General features: G+C 38.5%; 1 protein-coding gene across 15 annotated transcripts in view; it reads left to right on the top strand.

Moving 5' to 3' along the window:
* Positions 1-26,665, top strand: part of KMT2C (lysine methyltransferase 2C) — a 286,322-nt gene that overhangs the window by 115,725 nt on the left and 143,932 nt on the right. For all 15 annotated transcript variants that reach the window (XM_047096384.1, XM_047096376.1, XM_047096375.1 and 12 more), the window contains 3 exons: positions 3,861-4,061; positions 7,318-7,466; positions 8,496-8,605. In XM_047096384.1, coding sequence (XP_046952340.1) covers positions 3,861-4,061; positions 7,318-7,466; positions 8,496-8,605 — 460 coding nt within the window. The remainder of the gene's footprint in view (positions 1-3,860; positions 4,062-7,317; positions 7,467-8,495; positions 8,606-26,665) is intronic.

Here is a 26,665-nt window from a genome sequence, read left to right as displayed (position 1 = left end):
GGCCCGTTGTGGTCCTCGTCCAGAACACAGCCCCGCTCCTCCTCCAGGGCCAGGCCTCCTTTCCCCGCCTTCTCTTCCTCCATGACCAGCTGGTCTTCGCAGCGGGTGCCTTCTTGCCGTCCCGCCCTCACCAGCCCAGCCCGCCAGGGAAAATGAGCGAGAAAGATCTGGGTGGGTCTTTGTGCCTTCCCCATAGTGCTGCTGTTCTGCTTCGGGCCGAGACTGGCACATTCTCCGCACTCGTCGCCACGGCCCCAAGCATTGTGCGCGAGCGCCCAGAGAGGGGGGCGGAGAGACGCTTTGAGTGGGTTGCAGCTTGCCCGTGTCTCTGGGTCACAGGTGCTCTGCGTTCTCACACTGTCTCACGCTTGGACATCAGCAGTTTGTTAAAGGGTTTCAACTGAGTTCTTCTTAGGCTGCTTGTCTGACATGAAATGGCCTCTTCTCCAGATTAAGCGAATGCTTGTGTCCCACCTCTCTTGGGAAGTGCCTTTCATTCAGTTGGAGGTGAATTGGTTGCCCGGTGACTTCTGTGATCTGATGTGTTTACGAAGAGTGAATTTTTAGATTGCCTGGTGAGATGATTCTTTGACTGTGGGAGCAGTGCTTTTTGCAGCTTTCTACACCCAAAGCAGAAGCCAGAAATTTCCTTTTTCACACCTTTAGAGTTAATAAATTACTCTGAGAGGTTTAGATGACTGCCTTACTTCTTCCATCTCTTGGCACCTAATTCTTTAGTGATTTGGGTACTTCTTTAAAGTTGGTTTATTTATTTTTTTTGTTTTTTTAATGTTTATTTTTGAGAGAGAGAGAGACAGAGTGCAAGTGGGGGAGGTGCAGAGAGAGAGGAGGAGACAGAATCCGAAAAGCAGGCTCCAGGCTCTGAGCTGCCAGCAGAGAGCCCGACAGAGGGCTTGAACTCAAGAACTGTGAGCTCGTGACCTGAGCCAAAGTCGGATGCTTAACCCACTGAGCCACCCAAGTCCCCCCATAATGTTTTTTTAAAGCTAAGAAATACTAATTTTCTTTATTCTTTTTTTTTAAGTTGATTTATTTTGAGAGAGAGAGAGAGACAGTGCAAGTGGGGGAGGGGCAGATGAAATGGGGAACCTGGGTGGGGGGAGAGAATCCCAAGCAGGCTCCATGCTGCTAGCTGTGGTATTTGACGTGGGGCTTGAACCCATGAACCGTGAGATCATGAACTGAGCTGAAACCAAGAGTCGATCACTTAACTGACTGAGCCACCCAGGCGCCCCTATTCTGGTATTTTTAAAAAGTTTTTATTTAAATTCTAGGGGCGCCTGGGTGGTTCAGTCGGCTAAGCGTCTGATGTATGGTCAGGTCATGATCTTGTGGTCTGTGGGTTCGAGCCCCACCCGCCCCCCTCCCCAGTCAGGCTCTTTGCTGACAGCTTGGAGCCTAGATCCTGCTTTGAATTCTGTGTCTCCCTCTCTCTCTGACCCTCCCCTGCTTGTGCGCTCGCTCGCTCTCTCTCTCAAATAAATAAAAATAAAAAAAATTAAATTCCAGGTAATGTACAGTGTAATACTAGTTTCAGGTGTACAGTATAGTGATTCAACATTTCCACACATCATCTGGTGCTCATCGAGACAAGTGCATCCTTAATCCCCTTCACCTATTTACCACCCCCCCCATAACTCTCAGTCTGTTCTCTAGAGTTAAGAGTATGTTTTCTGGTTTGTCCCCCCCCTTCTATGTTCATCTGTTGTGTTTCTTAAATTCCACATATAAGGTATGGGAAAAGGGATAAGCAAAGGGAAAAGAAAAGGAGAGAGACATGAGCTAAGAAACAGACTTCCTTAACTTGAGAGATTAGACTGAGGGTTATAGGAGGGGAGGAGGTTGGAGGTGGAGAAATAGGTGATGGGTACTAAGGAGGGCAATTGTGATGAGCACAGGGTGTTGTAGGAAAGTGATGCATCACTAAGTTTTACATCTGAAACCCATATTGCATTGTTTGTTAACTAACTGGAATTTAAATAAAAACTTCAAAAACATAATAATACTCCAGCATAAATGAAAATAAAGTAGGGGGGAGATGGATAAAATGAGAAACACAAAATATTGTTAACAGGTTAAGCTGATGGATGGGTTCATGAGCATTTATTAACTGTTGTTCTACTTTAGTGTCTGTATTCAGAATTTTCCATAGAATCAAAGATGTATGTGATCTTAAAAAAAAAACACACACAAGCCCAACAATAAACAAATTCTATATATGAGTGAAATAGCATGGTATTTGTCTTTCTCTGACTGACTTCGATTAGCATAATACTCTAGCTCCATTTGTGTTATTGCAAATGGCAAGATTTCATTCTTTCTTAGGGCTCAGCAATATTCCATTATATGTAGACACCGCATCTTCTTTATCCATTCATCTATTGGTGAACACTTGGGTGGCTTCCATGTCTTGGCTATTGTCAATAATGCTGCAATAAACATTGAAGTGCATGTACCCCTTTGACTTAGTGTTTTTGTGTTCTTTGGGTAAGTATCCAGTAGTGTGATTGCTGGATAATAGGGTACTTCTATTTTTAACTTTTTGAGGAATCCTGACACTGTTTTCCAGAGGGGCTACACCAGTTTGCATTCTTACCAACAGTGTAAGTGGGTTCCCCTTTCAAGGAGCAATTCTTCTAATTCTGTTCTTTCTAAGGTTCCTTATTAATAAGCATCTATTCCGTAAGCATATATTGTTTTTTGCCTTTTAGCTTTTTAATTTTATTGTAGTGAATAGATAAGTATTATTTAGAACAAATTTAGGTTTACAGAAAAATTGAGCAGATGGTACAGTGAGTTTCTATTCCCAGCCTCCCCTCCCTCCCTGAGTTTCCCTTATTATTAGCATCGTGCATTACTGTGGCGCATTTGTTACAACTGATGAACTAGTATTGATATGCTATTATTAACTAAACACCACAGTTTACAGTAGGGTTCATTCTTTGTGTTCTACACTTCTAGGAATTTTGACAAATGCATAATGTCCTGCATGTGCCATTACAGTGTATCATGGGAAATAGTTTTATTGCCCTAAAATCTCCTGTGCTCTGCCTATTTATCCCTTTTCCACTGCTCTTTAACTCTTTCACACACACCCCTCATTACTGACCACCTAAATTTATATTTTTATGTCTCCATGTTTGGTCAAATGTGCTTTGTATGTATGTCATGCACAAAGAATGGTTAAATAAAACTTGGTCATCACATATTTTACAGAGCTAGTGTGTAATAGAGTGGCCATTAAACCCTACCTTCTTTCCCAACCTTAGCTTTACTTTCTTTATTCTTTTTAATATTTCGATTTTCTTGAATCAATTAAAAAGAAATTAGTTTTTCTAAGTATAAACTAGAATGTTTTTTTAAGTTTATTTATTTAGAGCGCGCACACAAGTGGGAAGACTTGGAGGGAGAGGGAGAAGGAGAGGGAGGGAGGGAGGGAGGGAGAGAGAGAGAGAGAGAGAAAGAAAGAGAATCCCAAGCAGGCTGCATGCTGTCAGCATGGAGCTCGATGCGGGGTTTGAACCCACAAAGTGTTGTGAGATCACTGACCTGAGCTGAAATCAAGAGTCAGATGCTTAACCAACTGAGCCATCCATGTGCCCCGAAACTAGAACTTTTTGATTTGGTATGTTTACTACTCTAAAAAGTCATGTTATGAATTATAGATGTTTAATTGTTTATTAAACTTAATTGTTCTTATGGCATATAAATATTCAAAAGCTTAGCATGCACTGCAGTCATAATATTTAATTTTGAAGCAGAAGTATCTACAGTCTGTCATTTAGAAAAATAGTTGAATAAAACTACTTTCTCTTTCTCTTTCTTTTCATTTCTACCAGTGAACAGCTCTGCGCTTTTTGTTACTGTGGTGAAAAAAGTTCCTTAGGACAAGGAGACTTAAAACAATTTAGAGTAACGCCTGGGTTTATCTTGCCGTGGAAAAGCCAGCCTTTTAACAAGAAGGACATTGATGACAGCAGCAATGGAACCTGTGACAAAATACAAAACTCAGCATCACGAAAACAAAGAGGACAGAGAAAGTAAGCAATTTTGAATAAATGGTTGGAATGCAAGGCTATATGTAATTTATTTCCATCTCAGCCAGTGAATACGTAGATGGGATTGTTACTGAATCATTTCTCATGGTTTTCAACATAAATAGGATGCTTTGTGCCTCATTCAAGACACTCTTTTCCTCAAAATTTCTTATTTAAAAAAAAGTTTATCTTCATTAAAGTACTAAAGACAGTGTGATCATAAAAGTTAACCTTTAGAAGAAGCCTTTAAAGAGCATAACATAAAACTACAGGGAGTTTATGGAATTTATAAATGGGAAGAAGAAAGAAAGTAAAACAGTGAAGTCTTTCTTTCCTTCCTCTGATTAAACTTTTAATTGTATGGATATAATCTAACAGAATGACCAAATCAAGGTGGTTTTCACTACCCACGTTCTTAGTTTGTCATTGAGTTATTTTACGTTTCACAGAACGTGGAGCTGTCCTATAAACTGTTAAAATACAGGGTTAGCTTTCGGAGTAATTGTACGCTCAGAATGCCTTTTCTGAAGTTAGAAGTTAAAAAAGCAGCTCTGTTGTTTTTTTTTTTTTTAATGAAGTAAGAATTTACTAAGATATTTGTGTAACTATACATGTGTGTCTATGTTTATGAACATTATAGTTATGTAAAGCTTTCTCTAGTATGTTTAATTCTGGAGTTAAAGTTTTTTTAATACATTGCCGAGTTTTGTTTAAAGGCCATCTTAATATGTGGACTTGGCTCTGGTAGTTGAGGGAGTGGAAGTTTCTGTAGTCGATGAGAAAGTGTAAAAATTAATTTAGCTTGGAAGGCTGACCAGCCCTGCCCCTTGAGGGCGATGATGTAATCATCCAAGTGCTTATCTGGCTTTCATCCAAATTTAAGTACTAAGGCATTGTTGTGTTGTACTTATTTGATTGGCTCTTTCTTTTGGACTGCTGCCAATGCCTTGAAGACCTGAAGTAGGAAATGAAACAATAACAAGAAAGAGAGTCTTTTTAAAAAAAATTTAAGGTGGAACAGCTTAAGGAGGTTTAGAAGTACCATGTTCAGCTTCTTGTCGTTTGAAAGGCCAGAGCTGGAACCTGTAGAAGAGCTTTCCCTTTCGTAGTCAATCGAGTGCTCACATCCTAATAAAATGTATCAGGAATCTAGCAAAACTTGTAATGTCTGTCAGTAATTAGCAAATTTAATGGACTGGATCAGTTTATATCTTACATCGTCTTGTTCTGCCTTTGAATAATGGCGAGTGTATAAATACTTGCCCTGGGAAATAGAGTTGGGCTTTGTTTACTTACTTATTTTATAAGTTAGGTTGATTTTTAGTGAAAACTTTTATGGGCTAAGATAATTATGTAAAAAAATAGCCTTGGTTTAGTCTTTATATACACTTAGTGTTTACCCGATTATTAAGTGATGATAATAAGACAGTTAATGGACTTTAGGAATAAAGCACATTTATTAAATTTGGAATTCATTTAGAGGTAGACAGATTTAATTTGGTGATGATCGTAAATAGTTACAAAATATGTTACTGATGAATAGAAACCAGATAAACGGCTTGTTTTTTTGGTTGTTATTTTATTTTTGAAAAGGAGGTTTTAAAAATAGTTTTTCCCTCTTGTGGCACTAAATTGTAAGAGTATATAACTGGGGATTCTTTTTCTCTTTCCTTTTGTTGTAGACTTAAAATTTGGGGGGTATTTCAGCTGACTTCTGATGTTCTTGCCTAAGTTGGGCCGCTGGCATCCTTAGGGTAGACAGTAGCATCCTACTGCTACTGTCTATAACATACAAACTAGTTGCAAAAACTAAAGGAGAAATTTGATTAAACTGGTTAAGAATTGGTTAGTAATAGACTGTTAAGTCATTTTGTTGGTTTTTATATCCGTTTCCCCTGTCAAATACTTGTGCAAAGAAAATATCTTAGAACAATGTATTAGTCTTTATAAATGAACTGTTGGTCTTTTTTTCCCTCTCCCAATAAAATAACAATGATTAGTAGTAAAGAATTTGTAGGAATGAGTTATATTTATAGGAAAGAGTTTGGTCTCATAATACTGCGGGCATTTATAAAAACGAGAATTTAAAGTTAGCATAGCATGCTAAACTTTTCTTAAAAAGTGAGTCTATGCATTTCTAATGCTGAACATAAAAAATACTGGTTATTTTTATATGGTTTGATATTTAAATGTACTTATTGAAATATGTTAATACTTTTTTTCTTTCAATGATTCCAGGTATAAAAAAGTTTAGTACCCTGGTCATTGTGCTGATTTTCTCTTAATAGGAATCATGATAAATATCCAGCATACAGAAGTGCAGTGAGTTATGATCTATATTCAATAGTGATTTAATCCAGAATTATGATCAGGTTAAATACTATGATATCAGGAGAAGATGAAAGTTTTAGTGCCAGTCATCTGATTTCCCATATTTAATGTTAAAACAAAATAGTCGTCATTGTTTACTTACTGATCTCAGTTAGTATCTGAAGTTTGAGGGCTTTGAAAGTCTGAAATCCCCATGTGTTGTATGCCTTATTTAGTGTTCCTTTTTATACTGTAATTTTCGCTGTTACATTACCTTCTCTATGCCTCGAGCCACTGGTAGCTATTCTGTGTTTGCATTTTACTTCTGACTTGTGAGGTCAAGTCTTAACTTACTAGAGAGTACTTGCAACATCATGCCACAGACCAGCTGTCGAGATTTGTTGAGGGACCGTAAGAAAGCCCCAGCTGACACATTCTGCTCCCATTACCTCCCCCTGCACACTTTGTAGTGGGTTTTCATTTCCCCTGGGAAATAACCTGTCTTTACATAAAATTAACTGCCAGATCTATTGTGGTAGTCCTCATGATAAAGCAGATTAAAACTTCTGATTGAGTTATGTTTTGTAAGCATTTAAGGAAGGCCAAAGGGAATATTTTATGGGCTAAACTCTAGTTCCTGATTAGAATATTAGAGTGTTATTTTAAAAAATATAGAATGGCAAAATAAATTTTTAACTGTAATTTTTAACACTTCCTTATGGATTTGGAGACTTTTTTAGTTGTTGGCTTACGTGCTGTAATATAGCAACCCAGTTTTATATTACACTATGAATAGTAACAGATGTGTTCTAAAAGTTGTTTTATGACAGTTTATGTCTAATAAATTAAAATTGATATGGCAATACGTTATATTTAAGTTGTTATAAACAAAATAATTATCTACTTGTTACCAATTTCACATCTGTTTTGTTTTATTTTATTTTTCCAGAGAACGATCTCCTCTACAGAATATAGTATCTTGTGTAAGTGTGAGCACGCAGACTGCTTCGGATGACCAGGCTGGTAAATTATGGGATGAACTCAGTCTGGTTGGCCTTCCAGACGCCATTGATATCCAAGCCTTATTTGATCCTACAGGTATGAGCTCGTCTTCAGTGATGATTACCTCTTGTTTCTGTAGACATTTTAATTTTAGTGAATTATCAACTGAATAGTAAATACCTTTCATACAGAAATGATTATGATCACATTGTAAAAAAATAATGTCATTGTATAAGTACGCTTGCTTAGGTAAAATAAATTGTCTGATTGTGCATACCTAAGTAAGTTATTTAGCCTCTGCACAGGGCCAGCAGTGGGCCAGATGCTTTTATAAATCTTTGCATTTATTCTTATGTAGACAGCAGTGCCATGGAGATAGGATAATTGAGGAAAGAGAAAAGTTTAAAAGGACCTGTGAGGAGTTGGGGAACTTGGCCATCTGGGTCTATTTTAATGCAGGGTGAAAGACAGACAGTAGGTCTTAGCCATGTGGGTGTCTTATTATAACATATAGTAACCCCTACTCTTGATATGGTGCTTTTGGGATTTTGAGTTAATTTCAGTTGAACTGCATATTGATTGAAAGTGGTTCAAGTGTTATGTGATAGAGAATTTAAAGACTGAGCTGTTCTTATTGATTGATGTCAGCTCTTGGTGTCGGATGAGGCAGAGTAGAGCTTGTTTGCCATTAATCGTCTTTGTCATAAAGTATTGTGTGATGTCCTTTATATTTTATGTAAAGATACCAAATAAAATATAGTAATATTTAAATAAAATGACTAAAAATTCATTTTTTGTTGCTGAAGAAATAATGACTCCTGCAGTAATTCTCAAACTTGGGTGCATCAGAATCGCCTGCAGGGCTCTTGTGAAAACGTAGATTTCTGGGCCTTACTGCAAGAGTCGTTGATTCCGTAGGTCTCAGTTGTGACATGGGAGTTTGCATTTCCAGCACGTTCCCAGATGACACATTGGAGAAGGGCTGACGGCTTTCGTGTTATCACAGATGCAGGGTAGCATTGTGTGTTGACACTCGAGAGTTGACTTGGGGGTCTCCGTCTTCCTGGCGTTACTTTGCTTCATGGTTGTTCCTTCATTTGCTTCCGTTCGCTTCAACTGCTTCAGGCACCTGCTGGGCCCATCACCGTTGCGTGGAGTGGTCGCTGGGAGTGCGCCAGTTGGAGGAGCCGTCACCGGTGAGCGTGGACAAAGCTGTCGTCTCAGGGAGCACAGAGGTAAGTGGAAGCAACAAGTACTGAAGGCACAGCTTTGTGACGTTTACTCCAGGCAACATAAAGGTTCACTTGCAAGAATTATTTGTTAAACGATTAGTAGGATATAAAAACCCCTAAAATAGGAGTTTTTAATGTTAGATCCAGGAGTAGTTTCTGCAAACAAGTGGAATATATATATATCTTTTTTAAGCTGTGCAATAAATAGAAATCTTAAAAACAAATATTTCGCATTTAAATCAAAAAATTAAAAATTTTAAAAATGAGAATTACTATATTTACATATCCATGTGGTTACTCTTTAAGACAGAACTATTTGATTAAGATTTAAAATGAACAATATCTGACAGGTCCACAATGTGGACCAGTTCTGTTTGGTATTATAAAAATGGATTCAGATATTTCTTTATGGTCAAGTTGGCACTTCAGGTTCATCCCAAAGTAATAGGTACACACAGTCTGCTGTCTTTTAAAGTTTTCACTGCGATTTTCACCTGTATTTGAAATGAGTACAGAAATAAAAGTAACATTTACCTTCTGTCTATGAAGGACACAAACCCCAGGAAGTGAAAGTACTTTGCTGCCTACAAATCCCCTTTGGTTTTTGACGATTGTGTTTGGGAGAAGTGAAACAGCCCTTCCAAAGGAACGTTAAAAATGGAATTTTTGACCATAGAAATTATATGGGCTTTAGCAGATGGAGTATAGGTAAAACTTTAAAAAGTGTTGTCGACACAGAGACTTAGATTCAAGTAATTATTCAATTAGTATAACATTAGCTTTACTCAGATTATCAAAATGACCTAAATTACATGCCTGAGTAATTCTCGCCTCAAGCTTAGTCAAATTAGAGTGCTTGTTTTGGAAATGTGACATTACATTCAAATGCTTATGTCATCAAATTGTGAACAGTATAATGCATAATAGCAAATTCTGCAGTCTGGACATACTTGGATGGCCACATCAGGACTGTGATAGGTCAGTGAGCACTCTTTCTGTCATGAACTACTGCAGAGGTACTTTTGGATTCTTTTGTGAAAGTGAAAGGTATTCTAGGAAAGGTGATGAACAAAGGCTAAGATGAACTTTGTGGTGTTCTATTGGAATCGGAAGAATCAATATAAATGCAGTTTTTAGTGTTTATACAAATAAAGAAATACAGATGTGTCTATATGTGTGTTAGTATCTATACATATATTTCCTAGCTCTGTTTACTAAGAGGGTAGTTGAAAGAAAGCTGGCCTCACACTGTTCTTTTTGGACCAAAGATATCATCTTTGTGTTTTAAATACTTACTGATAAATATTTAAATGGATTTAGAGATGAAGGTTATGGCCTACCACTGGCAGAGGAATCAAGGGCCGCAGGAGACCTGCATTTCTTCTCTCTTTATCGAGGCATTAGCATGGAGTAGCTGAACCTGTGGGATGCCCATGGGGCAGGAGTAGTGAAAGCCGAGGGATGCGGGGTACTGGTGGCACGTGGTCAGGCCTTTCCATCTCCACTAGGTTAAAGAAGTCCAGACTTATGGTAGTGTGAGTCTTCTGTGGCCATTTCTACAGGTTTCTTTTTTTTTTTTTTTTTTTTTTTGTCGGTTTTCTCCATTATCAAAAAGGCACAGGACAGACCAGCTAGCTAGAACTTTTTTTGTTTGCTTGTTCCTAAGGAAAGAAGAGTTTATCTCACTGACAAAAATTCAAAACTATAACAACACATTTGTGGGATGCAAATTGGTACAAATTTTCTGGAGGGGAATTTGGTGATACCTAGCAAACTACCTATGTCTCTAACAAACTATGCCTTCTAGAGAGATTCTGTCCTGAAAATATATCTCTAGTAATACAAAATACTTGTGCTATTAAAGCTTAATAATCGCAGCATCATTTAACTTTCAAAATATTGATAACAACCTAACTGGCCGTGCATAATTGTTGAATAAGCTATAGTATGGTTCGTACAGTGAAATATGGTATGTGTAAAAATAAGAGTATCTCTATGAAATGATGTGAAGTTGTTTCCAATGTGTATTTTTAAGTGAAAAAAAAAAAAAAACAAACAACCAAAGAGTCCAAAAGACCAATTCATGATGTGCAACCTTTTATGTAAGAAAGGATGAAATAGAAAATATGTCTGCATATAGTTGTTTTGGAAAAGAAATGCAGGAGGAATAAACAAGAAACTGAAGAGACTGTTTACTGTGGCAAGTGGGTGGGAAAGAGATGGAAAGGAGATAAGAATGGGACCCATACAGCGTGGAAGAGGTGTGACAGACACTCTCAGATGTGTATCTTTGTATAGCTCCGCCTCTCAGGCCGTAGGAATCTTTCATATACCCCCTAAATAAGCAATCACAACTCTCTAGGATATGGACGAATACAAAAAGGAATACCAGAATTCCCACTACAGGGAATAGGGAAGAAAGGAGCTCATGTGGGTGACTGGCAAACAGTATCTTGACTGAATCCCTGTAAGGCTGAAGGCAAAAGCGCTGTGCATACCTGCTGTGATCCAGTGAGTGCATGTGCTTCGCACGGGGTTATGGGCTACTTTATGTGTACACTGTGAGTGAACAAATGAGTAAACACATGGTTGATAATGAGAACTAGGTTTCTCGGTGTTGGAGAAAGGAGCTACAAAGAAGGAAAGACTACGATGAATTTTGTGTTGTTGAAATGGAATCAGAAGTATCGGTAGAAACTCACGGCTTTTTAGTATTTATACAAACGGATGTAGAAAGAAAAAGATGTGTGCGTGCGCAGGGTAGGTCGTGTGCTCACATGTGATTCCTCTGTGAAGAGGCCTCGCTGGATGTGGGCACACCTGCTACTAATTGAGCACACCTCGTGCCCAGATCGTGGTTTCTTTTCTTTTTATATTTAAAAAAATTGCTTTAAAACTGTGTATTTATTTTTTGAAAGAAAGAGAGACAAGAGCATGTGCGGGGGAGTGGCAGAGAGCGAGAGAGGGAGACACGGAATCCGAAGCGGACTCCAGGCCCTGAGCTGTCGGCACAGAGCCCGACGCGGGGCTGGAACCCACGAACCGCGAGATTGTGACCTGAGCCGATGTCGGACGTTTAACCGACTGAGCCCCCCAGGCGCCCCCCAGATCGTGGTTTCTAACCACTGTTTTCCAGTAAAAGGAAGTAAGGTTCCTTGAGAAGTAGTTCATGGTACAGAGGGAAAATACAACATGAGGTGCCATAAAGTAAGGAAGTACTTGACAAGGTGAAGACTTATTGAAAACACAGGCGCCAGCCTGAGGGGGCTCCAAGACCTAGACCAATTTGAGCCATGACAAAAAATACGGTGTTGTGTTTTCATTCACAGAATGGAATAAGTACACGAGTCCATACTGCTAGCATAGTGTGAATGAATGAATGAATGAATGAATGAATGAATGAATGAATAGCGTAAGTCAGGTCATATCAGTCCTCTGCCTACCAGACTTGACTGACTTCCCGTTTCACTCAGAGGGCGGAAACAAAAGGCCAGTGCTCACTACCTGACAGAACTGTCCATGACCTTCACCAACCCCCCTAAGTCTTCTACGATAGATACCATTGCCTCACTGTGATTCTTCACCTCATTTGCTTCCTTCACCCGTGCTGGCTGTCTCCCTGCCTCAGATGCACCAGACATATGTTCCCATGGGACCTTGGCAGTTGTGGTTCCCTCTCTGTTGAATATTCTTAGATACATGCGTGGCTTGCTCCTTCATGTCCTTGAGTAATTTATTCAAGTGTTGCCTTATCAACGAGGTCCTTGCCGAGCTCCCTATTGAAAGTTTCAAGGGTCTTGTCCTCAGATAGCTTCCCTGCTCTATTGTTTTCTCCTTTCCACTTATCACCATCTAGCATAGTGTGTATTTACTTACTAATGTTGTTCATCTTTCCTTACTGGAGTGATAGTGCTGTTCTGACACGGATCTTTCTCTGTTGTGGTCATTCCTTAATCGGTATTCACTTAATGCCTAAACGAATAGCACTGGAGATCATTCTTGGAATCATTCATAGTTACAGGAAAGATCCAGAGTGCCAGAGGGTTAATGGAGGTCCCTAATGTAGTTAATTTTATAAAAGTTTATGAATTTATACTCATCAAAAAAGAAATCTCTGAAATAGAGTAAATCTGTACAACTTCTACAGAAGTGGTGCAGGATGGAGGGCAATGACAAAATCTTTGCTATCTCAGAAGTTCTCTAGGGGTGAGGTGTGTGCTGTTGAACTTAAGAATATATTATGTCTACCAAAAGATAGATGTTCTAAAGTTTTTGACTTTTATTTTGATGACATGTGGCTGAATGTGTTTTGATACCTACCTCTCGTTTCAAAGAAAATAAACATTTCGTTTGCCTCTTCAAGGTAAAGATGACATTTCAGCAATGAGAATGTATCGACTTTTCAAAGAAACATGTGCTGGGGGTTGAGCAGTTTGAAAATGGATGTTTGGAACTATTTCTATTTGATATTTTATTTCCAGAAACAATGAAAGTTTATTAAAAAAATTCTCACATTTGTTGCCAAAAAATTTGGGACACAGAATTTTCTGATCCGTTTAAAATATTCTGAAGAGTTTTAGTATGTTTCAAGCCCATTTGCTTAAAAAAAATACTTTTTGATTATGGAAGGTGAAAATTTACTAGCTAAATTTAATAATTTTTGTTGGGATTGAAAAACAGTTTTGGAAATGGGGCACTGCTTCTGTTTAGATCTCCTTATTTTTGTGAGAATTCATTTGTTTTTAACTTACAACAGATATTGAAATAAACTCAGCTGAGAATCAGGCCTTTCAGCCCAAGCGTATGGAAGAGAACATGGTACAAAGCTCAGATGGAGGGGTTGTAGTGCTCTCTAAACTTTTTGATTGTGCACATCTTTCAATAAATATTTGAGCCCACATCCTTGTCATACATTCTCACTTGAATATGTGTCTCTCCTGTATGTCACTTTTACCGACATTTATAAACTTACATCGTTTGTGTGAGTCTGTTATTACTTTTAGTTGCCCGCCCTAAGGCTGTAGGCACCATGAGCACGTGGATAATACCTGTTTTGGTTTATCATTTTATCTCTAGTACCTAACAAAGAACATGGATATCAGATAAATGTGTGCATGAATGAAATATGCCAGTGAAGGGCAACTAGCTTGAGTGGAGAAGGAAGTGCTACTGGCGCCTAGCGGCTGCCACGAAACACCCCGCGGATGCAGGCCAGCCTCCCACCGCAGAGTAATCCAGCTCAACGTGTCAGCAGTGCTGAGGCCGAGAGATGCTGCTTTGATTAATATTATTTCTATTTAAAAATTAATATGTTTCATATAATTTCCTCGGTTTTTCAATGACATTCTTTATCAAGCTGTTTAGTTTTTCTGGAATTTCCCTCAAATTGTTTTCAGTTTTTCCAGGGGGAACTTTATCTTTTACTAGATTGAAGAATATGCTGCCTTGTGAACCCGGGTTTCAGGAAGGGTAATAGTGTTTTTCTTTTAAATTCCTCTTTGGAGACCTGGAGGTCCTGCCCACGTCTTGGAGATCTGAGTAGTTTGGATATTACTAAGGGAATAGCTTAATTCTGAACACTATAGCTATTTAATCATTTATTTACCTAAACCCTTTTTCTGCACTCTGCTCATTGCATTCCAAAAGATTTTACCAGTAAATCTCACTAGCTCTGAATCAAATGTTCAGTTACTTCTGTTATCTCCCTACTTACAATGGATAATTTCTTTTTTTTTTTTAATTTTTTTAACCTTTATTGATTTTTGAGATGGAGAGAGCATGAATGGGGAGGTTCAGAGAGAGAGGGAGACACAGAATCTGAAACAGGCTCCAGGCTCTGAGCTGTCAGCACAGAGCCCGACGTGGGGCTGGAACTCATGGACTGTGAGATCATGACCTGAGCCGAAGTCGGATGCTCGACCGACTGAGCCACCTAGGCACCCCACAGTGGATAATTTCTTATGTTTTCTCCACCTGCTGCCACAACCCTGCATTGAGATTTCTTTGTATTATACTGATTTTGTGCTAGGTGTCTTATATAAAACCAACTTAGTTCTGTGAGAAGAGTTGTAAGTTTTTTATATTTTAGGTTCCTTTTATAGACTGCAAAAAGAACAAAAATAGCTTTTCTATCACAAGGCGGGTGGCAACGCACATTGAGACCGTAGATGAGCAATGTAATGTAAATGTAATGTTGGTTAAAAAAAAAAAAAAGAAAAATTAAAAACCATATATGATGGAAGTCTCTCCACATCCCTCCTCTAAGCTACTGAGAATAAGTTTATATAAGATCATTTATTTATCTCTCTATTCATGTATAAGTTTACATTTATTTTAAGAGAGAGACAGTGCGAGCAGGGGAGGGACTCAGAGAGGGAGAGGGAGAGAGAGAGAGAGAGAGAGAGAGAGAATATCTCAGTCAGGCTCTGCACTGTCATTGTAGAGCCCGATATGGGGCTAGAACTCATGAACCATGAGATCATGACCTGAGCCAAAGCCAAGAGTCGGACGCTTAACCAACTGAGCCTCCCCAGGCGCCCCTGTATATTGGTCTGCATCTTTATGTAAGGTGATTTGCAAGTACCTATTTATCAGTAATGTCCAATACTGTTATTTTTAATATAACCCTAGTAATGTTAAGTGTAAAGAAATAATCAAGTTATATTTTCTTCATTTTGTCCTATAGTTTTTTAAGAGTAAGGGCAAACATTCACAGATCTGAATTCTGTGTTTGTGCTGGGGTCCAAGAGAATGCCTCCCATTGGAGACTCAGTAGAAAGACTCGTGGGACTCACCATAGAGGTGTAATTATGACGAAGATTTGCTGCCGTGATGTGCTGAGGGTATATAATGGAAGGATCTCAGTGGGAAAAGACATTGAGAAGGTCTGGAAGAATCCATGGACAGCCTTTCTTAGGTGTTCACCATCCTTTGAGGGGTCACACAGAGCACCCTCTTCTCTTTGCAGAGAAGCTTCTGTCCCAGGGGGCTAGCTATACAGGCACTTTTTACCTAGCATGTACCAGAAGGAAAGTCATGTTATTTGCACTGATAGTCTAGGCATAGTAAACTGCCCTTATCACTGAGGGAGCCATGGCAACCCTCCTGAAATTCAGGTTCCCAGGGATCAGCTGTGCAAATAGGTCTTTCTCTTTCTTTCTTTCTTTCTTTCTTTCTTTCTTTCTTTCTTTCTTTCTTTCTTTCTTTCTTTCTTTCTTTCTTTCTTTCTTTCTTTCAATAAAAATTTCTTTATTTTTTAATTTACATCCAAGATAGCATATAGTGCAACAATGATTTCAGGAGTAGATTCCTTAATGCCCCTTACTCCTTTAGCCCATCCCCCCTCCCACAACCTCTCCAGCAACCCTCTGTTTGTTCTCCATATTTAAGAGTCTCTTATGTTTTGTCCCCCTCCCTGTTTTTATATTTTTGCTTTCCTTTCCTTACGTTCATCTGTTTTGTATCTTAAAGTCCTCATATGAGTCAAGTCATGATATGTATCTTTCTCTAATTTCGCTTAGCATAAAACCCTCTAGTTCCATCCATGTAGTTGCAAATGGCAAGATTTCATTGTTTATACATATATATGTATAAAGAATATATATATATGTATATATATACACATATACATATACATCCATACATACACACCACATCTTCTTTATCCATTCATCCATCGATGGACATTTGGGCTCTTTCCATACTTTGGCTATTGTTGATAGTGCTGCTATAAACATTGGGGTGGGGTGCATGTGCCACTTTAAAACAGCACACCTGTATCCCTTGGATAGTACCTAGTAGTGCAATTACTGGGTCATAGGGTAGTTCTGTTTTTAATTTTTTGAGGAACCTCCATACTGTCTTCCAGAGTGGCTGTACCAGTTTGCATTCCCACCAGCAGGGCAAAAGAGATTCTCTTTCTCTGCATCCTTGCCAACATCTGTGATTGCCTGAATTGTTCATGCAAACAGGCCTTTCTTTTTTTTTTTTTAATTTTTTTTTTAAATTTTTTTTTCAACGTTTATTTATTTTTGGGACAGAGAGAGAGCATGAACGGGGGAGGGGCAGAGAGAGAGGGAGACACAGAATCGGAAGCAGGCTCCAGGCTCTGAGCCATCAGCCCAGAGCCTGACGCGGGGCTCGAACTCACAGACCGCGAGATCGTGACCTGGCTGAAGTCGGACGCTTAACCGACTGCGCCACCCAGGTGCCCCCAAACAGGCCTTTCTAAGGAGAGTAGTCTTAGGATTGCTGTGTTAACCCTTTTTCTGTGCAGTACTAAAATTGTATTGAATATCAACTTTAACATTTCTGTCCTCAGAACTGTAGTAGGTGCGTTTTAGTACACATCGTTGAATGTTCCCCACCATAGGGAGGCTGTGATAAGTGCTCTAGTGGTTGTATAGAAGAACTTTGTAACTTTGACCAGAGGAAAGATATTGGTAAGAATACGTTTGACTGTAACAGAAAAATACTTTAACTCTGAAGTTTACTTTGTCTTATATTAGTATAACCACTCCAGTTTTCTTTTGACTAATGTAAGCATGGTATATCTTATTCTATCCTTTTATTTTAACCTCTTTATGTCTTTGTATTTAATGTATATTTATTGCAGGCAGTGGTTTTGCTTTTTAAAAATCTAACCTGACAATCTCTGCCCTTATAATTGGAGTGTTTATAGGACATGTACATTTAATGTGATTAAGTCTTCCTTTGTTTTTTTTTTCCTTTCTTATTTGTGTCTGTTCTTTGTTTCCTTTTTCTTGCATTCTTTTGGATTAAACATATTCTCTGATTCCATTTTATCTCCTCTTTGGATTATTACCTATAACTCTGTTTTGCTATTTTCTTGGTTGCCTTAGGGTTTATAGTATATATCATTTACTTATAGTCTACCTTCCAGTGATAGTATAGTTTCATATATAATAAAAATGTGCTTTCATTTCCTTCCATTTGTCCTCTCCTGGACTTTGTGCTGTTGCTGTCATGCATTTGACTTTTACATGTGTTGTAAATGCCACAAGATATTGTTATTTTTGATTAAGCAGTCAACTCTCTCTTAAAGAGACTAAGTAGTAAAATAAATATGTAGTTACCACTGTGATTATCAATTCTGATGTTCTTTGTTGCTTTGTGGAGATCCAGATTTTCACCTGCTATCATTTTCTTTGTGTCTGAAGACATACTTTAACTTTTCTTGCAGTGCAGGTCTGCACTTCAGTTTTGAAACATGTTTGGTAGATACAGAATTCTAGTTGACTTTTCCTCCCATTACTTTGTTTTTTAAATGTTTATTTTTGAGAGAGAGACACATACACACAGAGCAGGAGCAGAGAAGGGACATAGAGAGAGAGGGAGACACAGAATCCGAAGCAGGCTCCAGGCTCCAAGCCATCATCACAGAGCCCGATGCGGGCCTGGAACCCATGAACCGTGAGATCATGACCTGAGTGAGCCTAAGTCGTGTGCTTAACCAACTGAGCTACCCAGGCACCCCTTTTCCCATTACTTTAAGGATGTTGTGCCACAGTCTTCTTGCTTCTATTGTTTCTGGTGAACTGTTTGGCATCATCCTTATCATTGTTTCTCTGTACATGTCTGTTTACCTGTGTACTTTCAGTATTGTCACTGATTTTGGACAATTTGATTATGTTATGCCTTGGTGTGATTTTCTTCATGTTTCTTGTGGTTGGGATTTGTTGAACTTCTTGAATCTGTGAGTTTATGGTTTTTATTAAGATTAGAATGTTTTTGCCAGGGCGTCTGGGTTGCTGGCTCAGTTGGCCATCTGGCTCTTGATTTTGGCTCAGGTCATGATCTCATGGTTCGTGGGATGGAGCTCTGCATTTATTGGGCTGAGTGCTGTTCTCTCTCTGCCCCTCCCCTGTACTCTTTTTCTCTCTTTGAGAATAAATAAAAACTTTAAAAAACTAAAAGAAACAAAACAAAACAGTTTTTGCCAGTTATTTCTTCAACTATTTCTTCTGTTCCATCTATCTTTCCCCTTTTTTTTGAGGACTCCAGTAACCTTAATATTATGCCATTTGAAGTTTCCTACTGCATACTAATGCTTTTATTTCCCCATTTAAAAAATATTTTTTTCCTTTGTGTTTCATTTTAGTTTCTGTTTTTATGTCTTCAATTTCACGTATCTTTTCTTCTGTAATTTCTAATCTGTTAATCGTATTCAATGTAGTTTTCATATCAGATGTTTTTGCCTTATGAAATTTGATTTGAGTCTTTTTAATATCTTCTTTATCTTTCCTTAGCTTTTTGAACATATTTAATACACTTATAAGAATTGTTTTAATGTCTTATTTCATAATTTTAACATCTGTGTCAGTTCTGGGTCTTCTTTTTTTTAAGTTTATCTATTTTGAGAGAGAGAGAGAGAGAGGGACAGGGAGAGAGAAAGCAAGCAGGAGAGGGGCAGAGAGAGGAAGAGAGGGAATCCCAAGCAGGCTCTGCACTGTTAGCGCAGAGCCCGATGTGGGGCTCGAATTCACGAACCATGAGCTCATGACCTGAGTCGAAATCAAGAGTCAAGCACGTAACTGGCTGAGCCACCCAAGCACCCACTGGGTCAACTTTTTGATTGATTATTAGTTTAGACTGTGATTTTTTGCTTCTTTGTGTACCTGGTAGTTTTTATTTGGATGCCACGCTTTGTGAATTCTACCTTGTTGGTTGCTGGGTTTTTCACAGTAGGAAGTCAGCACTTAGGGTCATGGGTAGTTTAGTGGCATCATGATGCCAAGTTGCCAGGTTCTTTCTGTCTTTCTGTCTTTCTGTTGTGCATCCACAGAATATTGGGCTCTTCCGTGGTCCCATTGTTCTCACAGTTCAATAAGAGTGGGCAGGGGCTTTGAGTATCATACGCTCATGATGTTCAGAGACAGGAAAAAAAATCTTTTGTTGATTATTATTTTAATTAAAGAAAACCTTTTCAAATGCTTTTCTCTACCCTAGCAGATTTCTTCTAACATCTCATTAATCAGAGTTACCTCCTGTGTTTATATCTTAAACCAATAACCAGCAAAAGTGTTGGGGCAACCACCATTTGATTAGACTGTGATTGTCCTCTGGGGCCATGGATGGTGCCTACTTCTCCTGAAGCACATTGCTGCTTAAGAGAGAGTGGATATCTAAACAAAATTGAGATCTTTAGGAAGGAGGAAGGTGGAATGAAGGTTTTGTTGTTAACGAACAATGTCTGTTATTGGGAACTTAATTTGAGGGAACCTGAAAATATTTTAAAAGTAGGAATGATTAAAATAGTGTTTGGAAGGTGGGTAAATTTACCCAGCCAGTTAACCTAGGGAATTTAGACTCAGGGTCATCTTGAACACAGTTTTGCGGCATGTGGATTCTGGAAGAATGTCACATGTATGAGAATGGAGAATAAGTAAGTAGGGTGGGAAATTAATGGGGAATGTGAAATGTCCTTAGTTTTGCATGCCAAGCTGATGAATTCTATTAATGAAGTTTTTTAAGAAGAAGAGCAGGATTAACAGATCTCAACCCTCCCAGCCTTTTGTTGTTAAATTGGAGAGGTTTACTTGAAGACAAAAATGTTTAGGATTTCTGCTGTAAGTAAAGGTCAATGAATGTAAGTTTCCGAATTTAGGTATTATGTGTGAAATGTAAAGATAGAAAATTTTTTTTATTTTTTAAATGTTTTTATTTATTTTTGAGAAAGACAGAGCATGAGTAGTGGAGGGGGAGAGAGAGAGAGGGAGACACAGAATCTGAAGCGGGCTCCAGGCTCTGAGCTGTCTGCACAGAGCCCGACGCGGGGCCTGAACTCGTGAACCGTGAGAGAATGACCCGAGCCGAAGTCGGATGCTTAACTGACTGGGCCACACAGGCATCCCTCTAATGTGTTCTTGAAAATATATTTCAAAAGTGCACTTCTGTAGTTTTGCCCTAACATGTAAGCGTTTTTCGATTTTTATGTGTTGTGTTAATAGAGGAGTCCAACATCTTTCTCTCACACAGTGACAGCAAGTTTTTACTCCGTTATCCATTGAAACCGCTCTTCTTTATTCCAGGCATTTGATATCTAACTCTGTCATCTAGTCCGTGTTCAATATGTGTAGATTGTTTCTAAGTTTTCTATTTTAATTGATTTTTATGTTAATATATCCTAGTGACAATATCACACCGCCATGGTTACTACAGCTTTCTAATAAGTTTCAGTATCTGGTAGAGCAAATATCACTTCCACCTCCATATAGAGCAGAGAAACTTCTCCCACTGAAAACAACTAGAAGAGTTGGATAAAACATTTTTCCAAAGAAATATTAAAAAACATGAGAGGACTGTCAGAGACGTGAGGACTTGAGGGAGTGAGAGCCTGGAGGGAAGGATGAAGCCTTGAGGCCAGCCTGATGTTTACCTTTCCCCTTGGGGCATTTATCCAGTTCGTAAAAGACCAGGTGTGAGACTGGAAAACTGAGAAGAGATTCTGGCAGTCTGTAGAGCTGGGAAGACAAACGTAGGATTTAGGACTTTGATTTGGGATGCCTGAAGGCTGCATGAGAGGTTAGCAAATTATGACCTGTGGATCAGTCCAATCTACTGCCTGTGTTTATATGGCCCACCAGGCGAGATAGTTTTTACATTTTTAAATAGTTAACAAAAGTATCTTTTATAACATACGAAATTCCAAGTTTTTGTGTTCGTAAGTAAAGTTTTATTAATTTGCCTGTTACCCAGGCTTCTGTTGCACCACATGGGCTGAGTTGAGTTGTGGCTGCAGAGACCACATAGGCTTTGCATTGCTGTGGACCAACTACAGATCACAGTGTCACGATTATGTATAGTTCATCAGTGTTTGATTGCCACGTGTATTGTCCCAGAGTCTTATTTATTTCTTTTATTACTGGTGCATCCTTAGCAAGTTAAGACAAAAAGAGAAAAGAGGGCTTCATATGTAGTGCTTTTGAGGCACAATGGAAAAAATTCTGTTGTTACCGATTAGATAACAAAGCGTTATATTTATTATGCTGGGACCCTATAGCTGAGCAAAGGGAATACTGTGTATGTCAACATTAGCAGACTGAGCACTCATCAGACTGTCCCTAATTCACAGAAAAGTAATGATAGAAAAAAGACAATGAATTAAAATGGACTATGTCATCACAGCAGGAATTCTTTACAAAAGTGAAAAATGAAAATGAGGCTTCAACTAAAGAAGTTTGAGTGGCCCATTTGTTAGCCAAGCACAGAAAACCATTTATCTGAGGTGAGTTAATTAAAAATCATCTTTGACTTCAGCAAAGAATTGTGTGCATGGAAAATAAACTTAATCTTTCAGCAAAAATAGGTGCTTTTTTTTTTTTAAATGTTGATTTATTTGTGTGTGTGAGAGAGAGAGCAGGGGAGGGGCAGAGAGACAGAGAGGGAGAAACAGAATCCAAAGCAGGCTCCAGGCTCTGAGCTGTCAGCACAGAGCCCGACGTGGGGCTTGAATCCACGGACTGTGAGACCATGACCTAAGCTGAAGTCGGCTGCTTCACTAACTGAGCCACCCAGGCACCCCAGCAAAAATAGTTTTAAAAGAAAAAAATAGTTTTATGAGAAATACCAACAATCATTTTAAAAATGAGATGATTTCTAGTGGTTTTCTTAGGCTCTTGGTGTGTCAGTAGACATTAGAGTACTGCTCAGTTGTTTATCCTGGGGGTTGATACTGAATTTGTTTGAAATGATGGAAGATTTAGGTTTTATGAATTGTCTGCATAAAACAATTACAGAGAAAAGATTTTCAAAGAAGTTGATAAAGCACTACGTCAGTACAACCTGAAGTGCAATCTGCTAAGATGTGTTACAATTCACAGTGGTTAAAAAGTATGGAGCAGGAAAAGGGTTTAGTTGGACAAACTTACCAACTTGTTAAAACTTAATAGTGTTTAAAACCTGCACATATTCATTATATTTATTCATCAGCAGGTACTTTGCATTTAATGTGTTGTGGTTTATTAAAATAATAGTGTTAATGGTGAGTTTCGTTTGCTCTTGTGGATGTCAACATCTGAATTCTAGGAATTTTTGTTAGAATTAGATGCTGAAAATACGGAAATGCCCCACCATGCAGCAGCTTGATGACTCAGCAATGGTAAAGTTTTATTGCAAATTTTTGAATTTAGGATTGAGATTTTTTTCTGAGTAAGAAGATTTGCCTGTGGTCAAATACTTAATAGATTTGGAAGTTAACTTCTGCTGCAGAATTGAATAGTATTTCCTGATGAGTTCAACCTAAAATTATAAGGCAAAAGCACAGCTTTTATGTGAAACTGAAATTGTGGTAAAGTCATTTATACAACAGTTAGTGTTGTTTGAATCAGAAGTAATGTCAAGCTATTTTATACACTTTTTCATGCCATCATAATGTAAAATAACCAGAAACCTCTCCATTCGCATATAATTTTGGTACAGAAATATTTTTCCAAACTCAAACTACAGTTCAGTAGAAGTTTTTGGACCTCAAGGTAAGCACAAAGAAAATATTCAAATTTCAAAATCCATTTAACTAGGTAATTAAGAAGCTTCAGCCTCTCCTTTTTATTGAAAGTGATTATTCTGCAGTATAATGGCATGTTAAAAGCAAAGACCTAGAGACTTCAATAAAATTTTATAAATGCTTTTTAAATAAATGCCTTTCAGGGGCGCCTGGGTGGCGCAGTCGGTTGGGCGTCCGACTTCAGCCAGGTCACGATCTCGCGGTCCGTGAGTTCGAGCCCCGCGTCGGGCTCTGGGCTGATGGCTCAGAGCCTGGAGCCTGTTTCCGATTCTGTGTCTCCCTCTCTCTCTGCCCCTCCCCAGTTCATGCTCTGTCTCTCTCTGTCCCAAAATAAATAAACGTTGAAAAAAAAAAAATTAAAAAAAAAAAAAATAAATGCCTTTCAAAGATGAATATGCTGAGATACAAATTATATGCTTCTGTGTCGATACCAGTATTTGACAGCACCTCTGTATGAAAAGACTTTTTCCAAATGGATACATAGGGGCACCTGGGTGACTCAGTCGGTTTAGCGTCCAACTCTTGGTTTTGGCTCAGGTCATGATCTTGTGATTTGTGCATTTGAGCCCCGCATCAGGCTCTGTGCTGACAGTGAGGAGCCTGCTTGGGATTCTCTATTTCTCTTCCTCTCTCCACCCCTTCCCTGCTTGCATGCTCTCTCTCTTTCTCAAAAAAACTTAAAGAAAAAGATGGATTTGTAAAATTTCATTGTGTATCATAAACATTTTACTGTCAGTTTTGAGGATAGGGAAGAGTAGCTTTGAACTCCAGTAAAGTGAAACGTTATCCTCCCTCCAAATTTTATTCTTGGGGCCCCTGGGTGGCTCAGTTGGTTGAGCATCCAACTTTGGCTCAGGTCATGATCTCAAGGTACATGAGTTCAAGCCCCTCATCGGGCTCTGTGCTGACAGCTTAGAGCTTGGAGCCTTCTTCAGTTCTGTGTCTGCCTCTCTCTCTGCCCCACCTCTGAAAAAACGAATAAACATTAAAAAAAATTTTAAACAAAATGAAAGAATCAAATTCCATTCTTTCCATGAGTAGCCTGTACCTCCCCCCGCCAATCATACTCCATTGTTACCACAGTTGAATAATAACAATAGTTATAAAAATTTTATGAAAGTTTGTATTCTCTCTTGGTAGATAAGTCCTTGATAATATCCTTGTCCTTGATATATTATCCCTGACAATATCTTAAGTCCACATAATATCCTTGATTTTGCTTCTTATTCCGCAAAGATGTCCCTAAAGTACTTGTTTTCTTGTGCTTTTTCAGAAAAAGTTTGCTGCCATATTTTAATAACAAAATTCACATTTGTTATTGTAACCCTGATTTCCTTAGAAAAGTCTAAGTATTGGGAAGGAGTCAAGCTTGCTATGGTGGGTATATGTTTTTTAAATGTTGTCATTGGCCATAAATATCCTCAATTGTTTTCCTTGGAGTGGTAGGCTCACTGTATCCATTCTTGAAGGAATATTTTTCAAATAATCAAGCCTCAGTGATCATTGTTTGTCAGTTTTCTTTGCCGGTAAAAATTGCGTGTCATGAAAAAAGCAGGTATTTTCAGTTTACCAATCAAATGACCACAGAAGTGCCTTTTCCTCCGGAAAGCCTTCATACTTTGGTGCAGCAGAATGACTTAATGCTTTATTTCCCATTTTCTCACACAAATATTTAAAGGATGTGTATTTATGGATTGAAATTTTGAAATTTAATAATTTTACTGCTTCATTAGTGACAATTCTTTTTTTAAACTTTTTTTAACGTTTATTTGAGAGACAGAGTGAGAGAGAGAGCTTGCGTGCGAGCATGTGTGTTTGCATGCAGGGGGAGGGCAGGGAGAGAGAGGGAGAGAGAGAATCCCAAGCAGGCTCCACGCTGCCAGCACAGAGCCCAGTGTGGGCTCAACCTCACAAACTGTGAGATCATGACCTGAACAGAAGTCAACAGTTGGACGCTTAATCGACCGAGCCACCCAGGTGCCCCTTTATCAGTGATATTCTTAAATGAAACCAACATTATTTATTTTTAGTGCAGTTGTAGAGCTAGTTGGGAATGTAATGACTGCTAGTACAGTTTGGTGCCACTGCCTTGGTTGCTGCAAAGGCACCAGGAGTTTTATCCCCCCATTGCTTTTGTACCACATGCAGATATCAACAGAATGAAAATGGTAACTAATGTCTTATTATGAACATAGCGTTGGCCTCATGGGTCCCTTGAAAATCAGGAATGTATTCACCTCAGAGGTCTGTAGATCACACTTTGAGAACTCCCCCTTAGAAAAATATTTGCACATGTATGTCAGGATACATGTTTGAGAACGTATAGGATAGTACTAAAAAACTTTAATGATAGCTGCAAATTGGAAGCAGTGTAAATTTATTGGTAATTGGGTTGTGATGTGTGTATCCAATGAAAATGCATGAACTACAGGTACAGAAATCAAGTGTACATCCCACAGAGGTACGCTGGGTTGAAGCTAAGTCACAAAAAAATCCCATAGTATGCTTACATTTAAATGCAGTTCAAAACAAACATATCTAAATTATACTGTGTAGAGAAATTATGTAGCTAATTAAGATATCTGAAGAAAAGCAAGAGATTAATTACTACAAAACTCATAATAGTGCTTACCTACGGGGACAGGTTTGGAATAATCCTATAAATGGTTTTACCCGCAGGATTCCTTGTTACCCCATGTGTTGATACACAGATGCTCTCTTAATAATCCCTCACATTGGGGCTCCTGGGTGGCTCAGTCGGTTAAGTGTCCCAACTTCGGCTCAGGTCATGATCTCATAGTCTGTGAGTTGGAGCCCTGTGTCAGGCTCAGTACTGATTGCTTGAAGTCTGGAGCCTGCTTCAATTCTCTGTCTCCCTCTCTCTCTCTGCCCTTCCCCTGCTTGTGCGCGCACATGCACCCTCCTTCTCTCTCTTTCTCTCTCTCAAAAATAAAGTTAAAAATACATATAAAGATAATTCCTTACATTATAAAAATACACTTCTCTATGTGTGTGATGTTTCATAATAAAAGAAGCAAAGAGAATAGAAGCACGTCTGCTAACTTAATGTGTAAACTTAATGTGATTTTTTGAGATTTACGTTTCAATAGGAAAAATAAAAATAAAAACAGCTGTAAACATCCTTAAAGTAAAGAAAAACAAAGGGGTAGCAGCCCTTACAGATGTTAAAAACATACTGGAAAGCTACAATTACAACCGTGGCATTAGATTCATAAATAGATTGCTAGAAGAGGATGGAAAGTCCAGATGTAGACCAAATACATAATAAAAAGTTACTTTATGGTAAAGATGTCATTTTAAATCATTATCAGTCCATTTTCTCCGTTGTTCAAGTTGGGTAATCTCTCCGTTCCGTTGTTAAGCCCTTTCAGTTCTTTATTTGTGCTCATACGTGTATTTTTCAGTTCTAGAGTTATTTGTTCTTCATGATGTCTCCTACTTCTTGGCCAAGACTTTGTTTCTTTGTTGAAACTTCGTGTTTTTTTTTAATTTGCATCCAGCTTGTTCATAATTTTTTG

Source organism: Lynx rufus, unplaced genomic scaffold (assembly GCF_022079265.1).
Source record: "Lynx rufus isolate CCGP_SWC_20201006 ecotype Redwood Valley unplaced genomic scaffold, mLynRuf1.p SCAF_4, whole genome shotgun sequence".
In the NCBI taxonomy this organism is placed as follows: Eukaryota; Metazoa; Chordata; class Mammalia; order Carnivora; family Felidae; genus Lynx; species Lynx rufus.
This window is presented reverse-complemented; position numbering and strand designations above follow the sequence as displayed.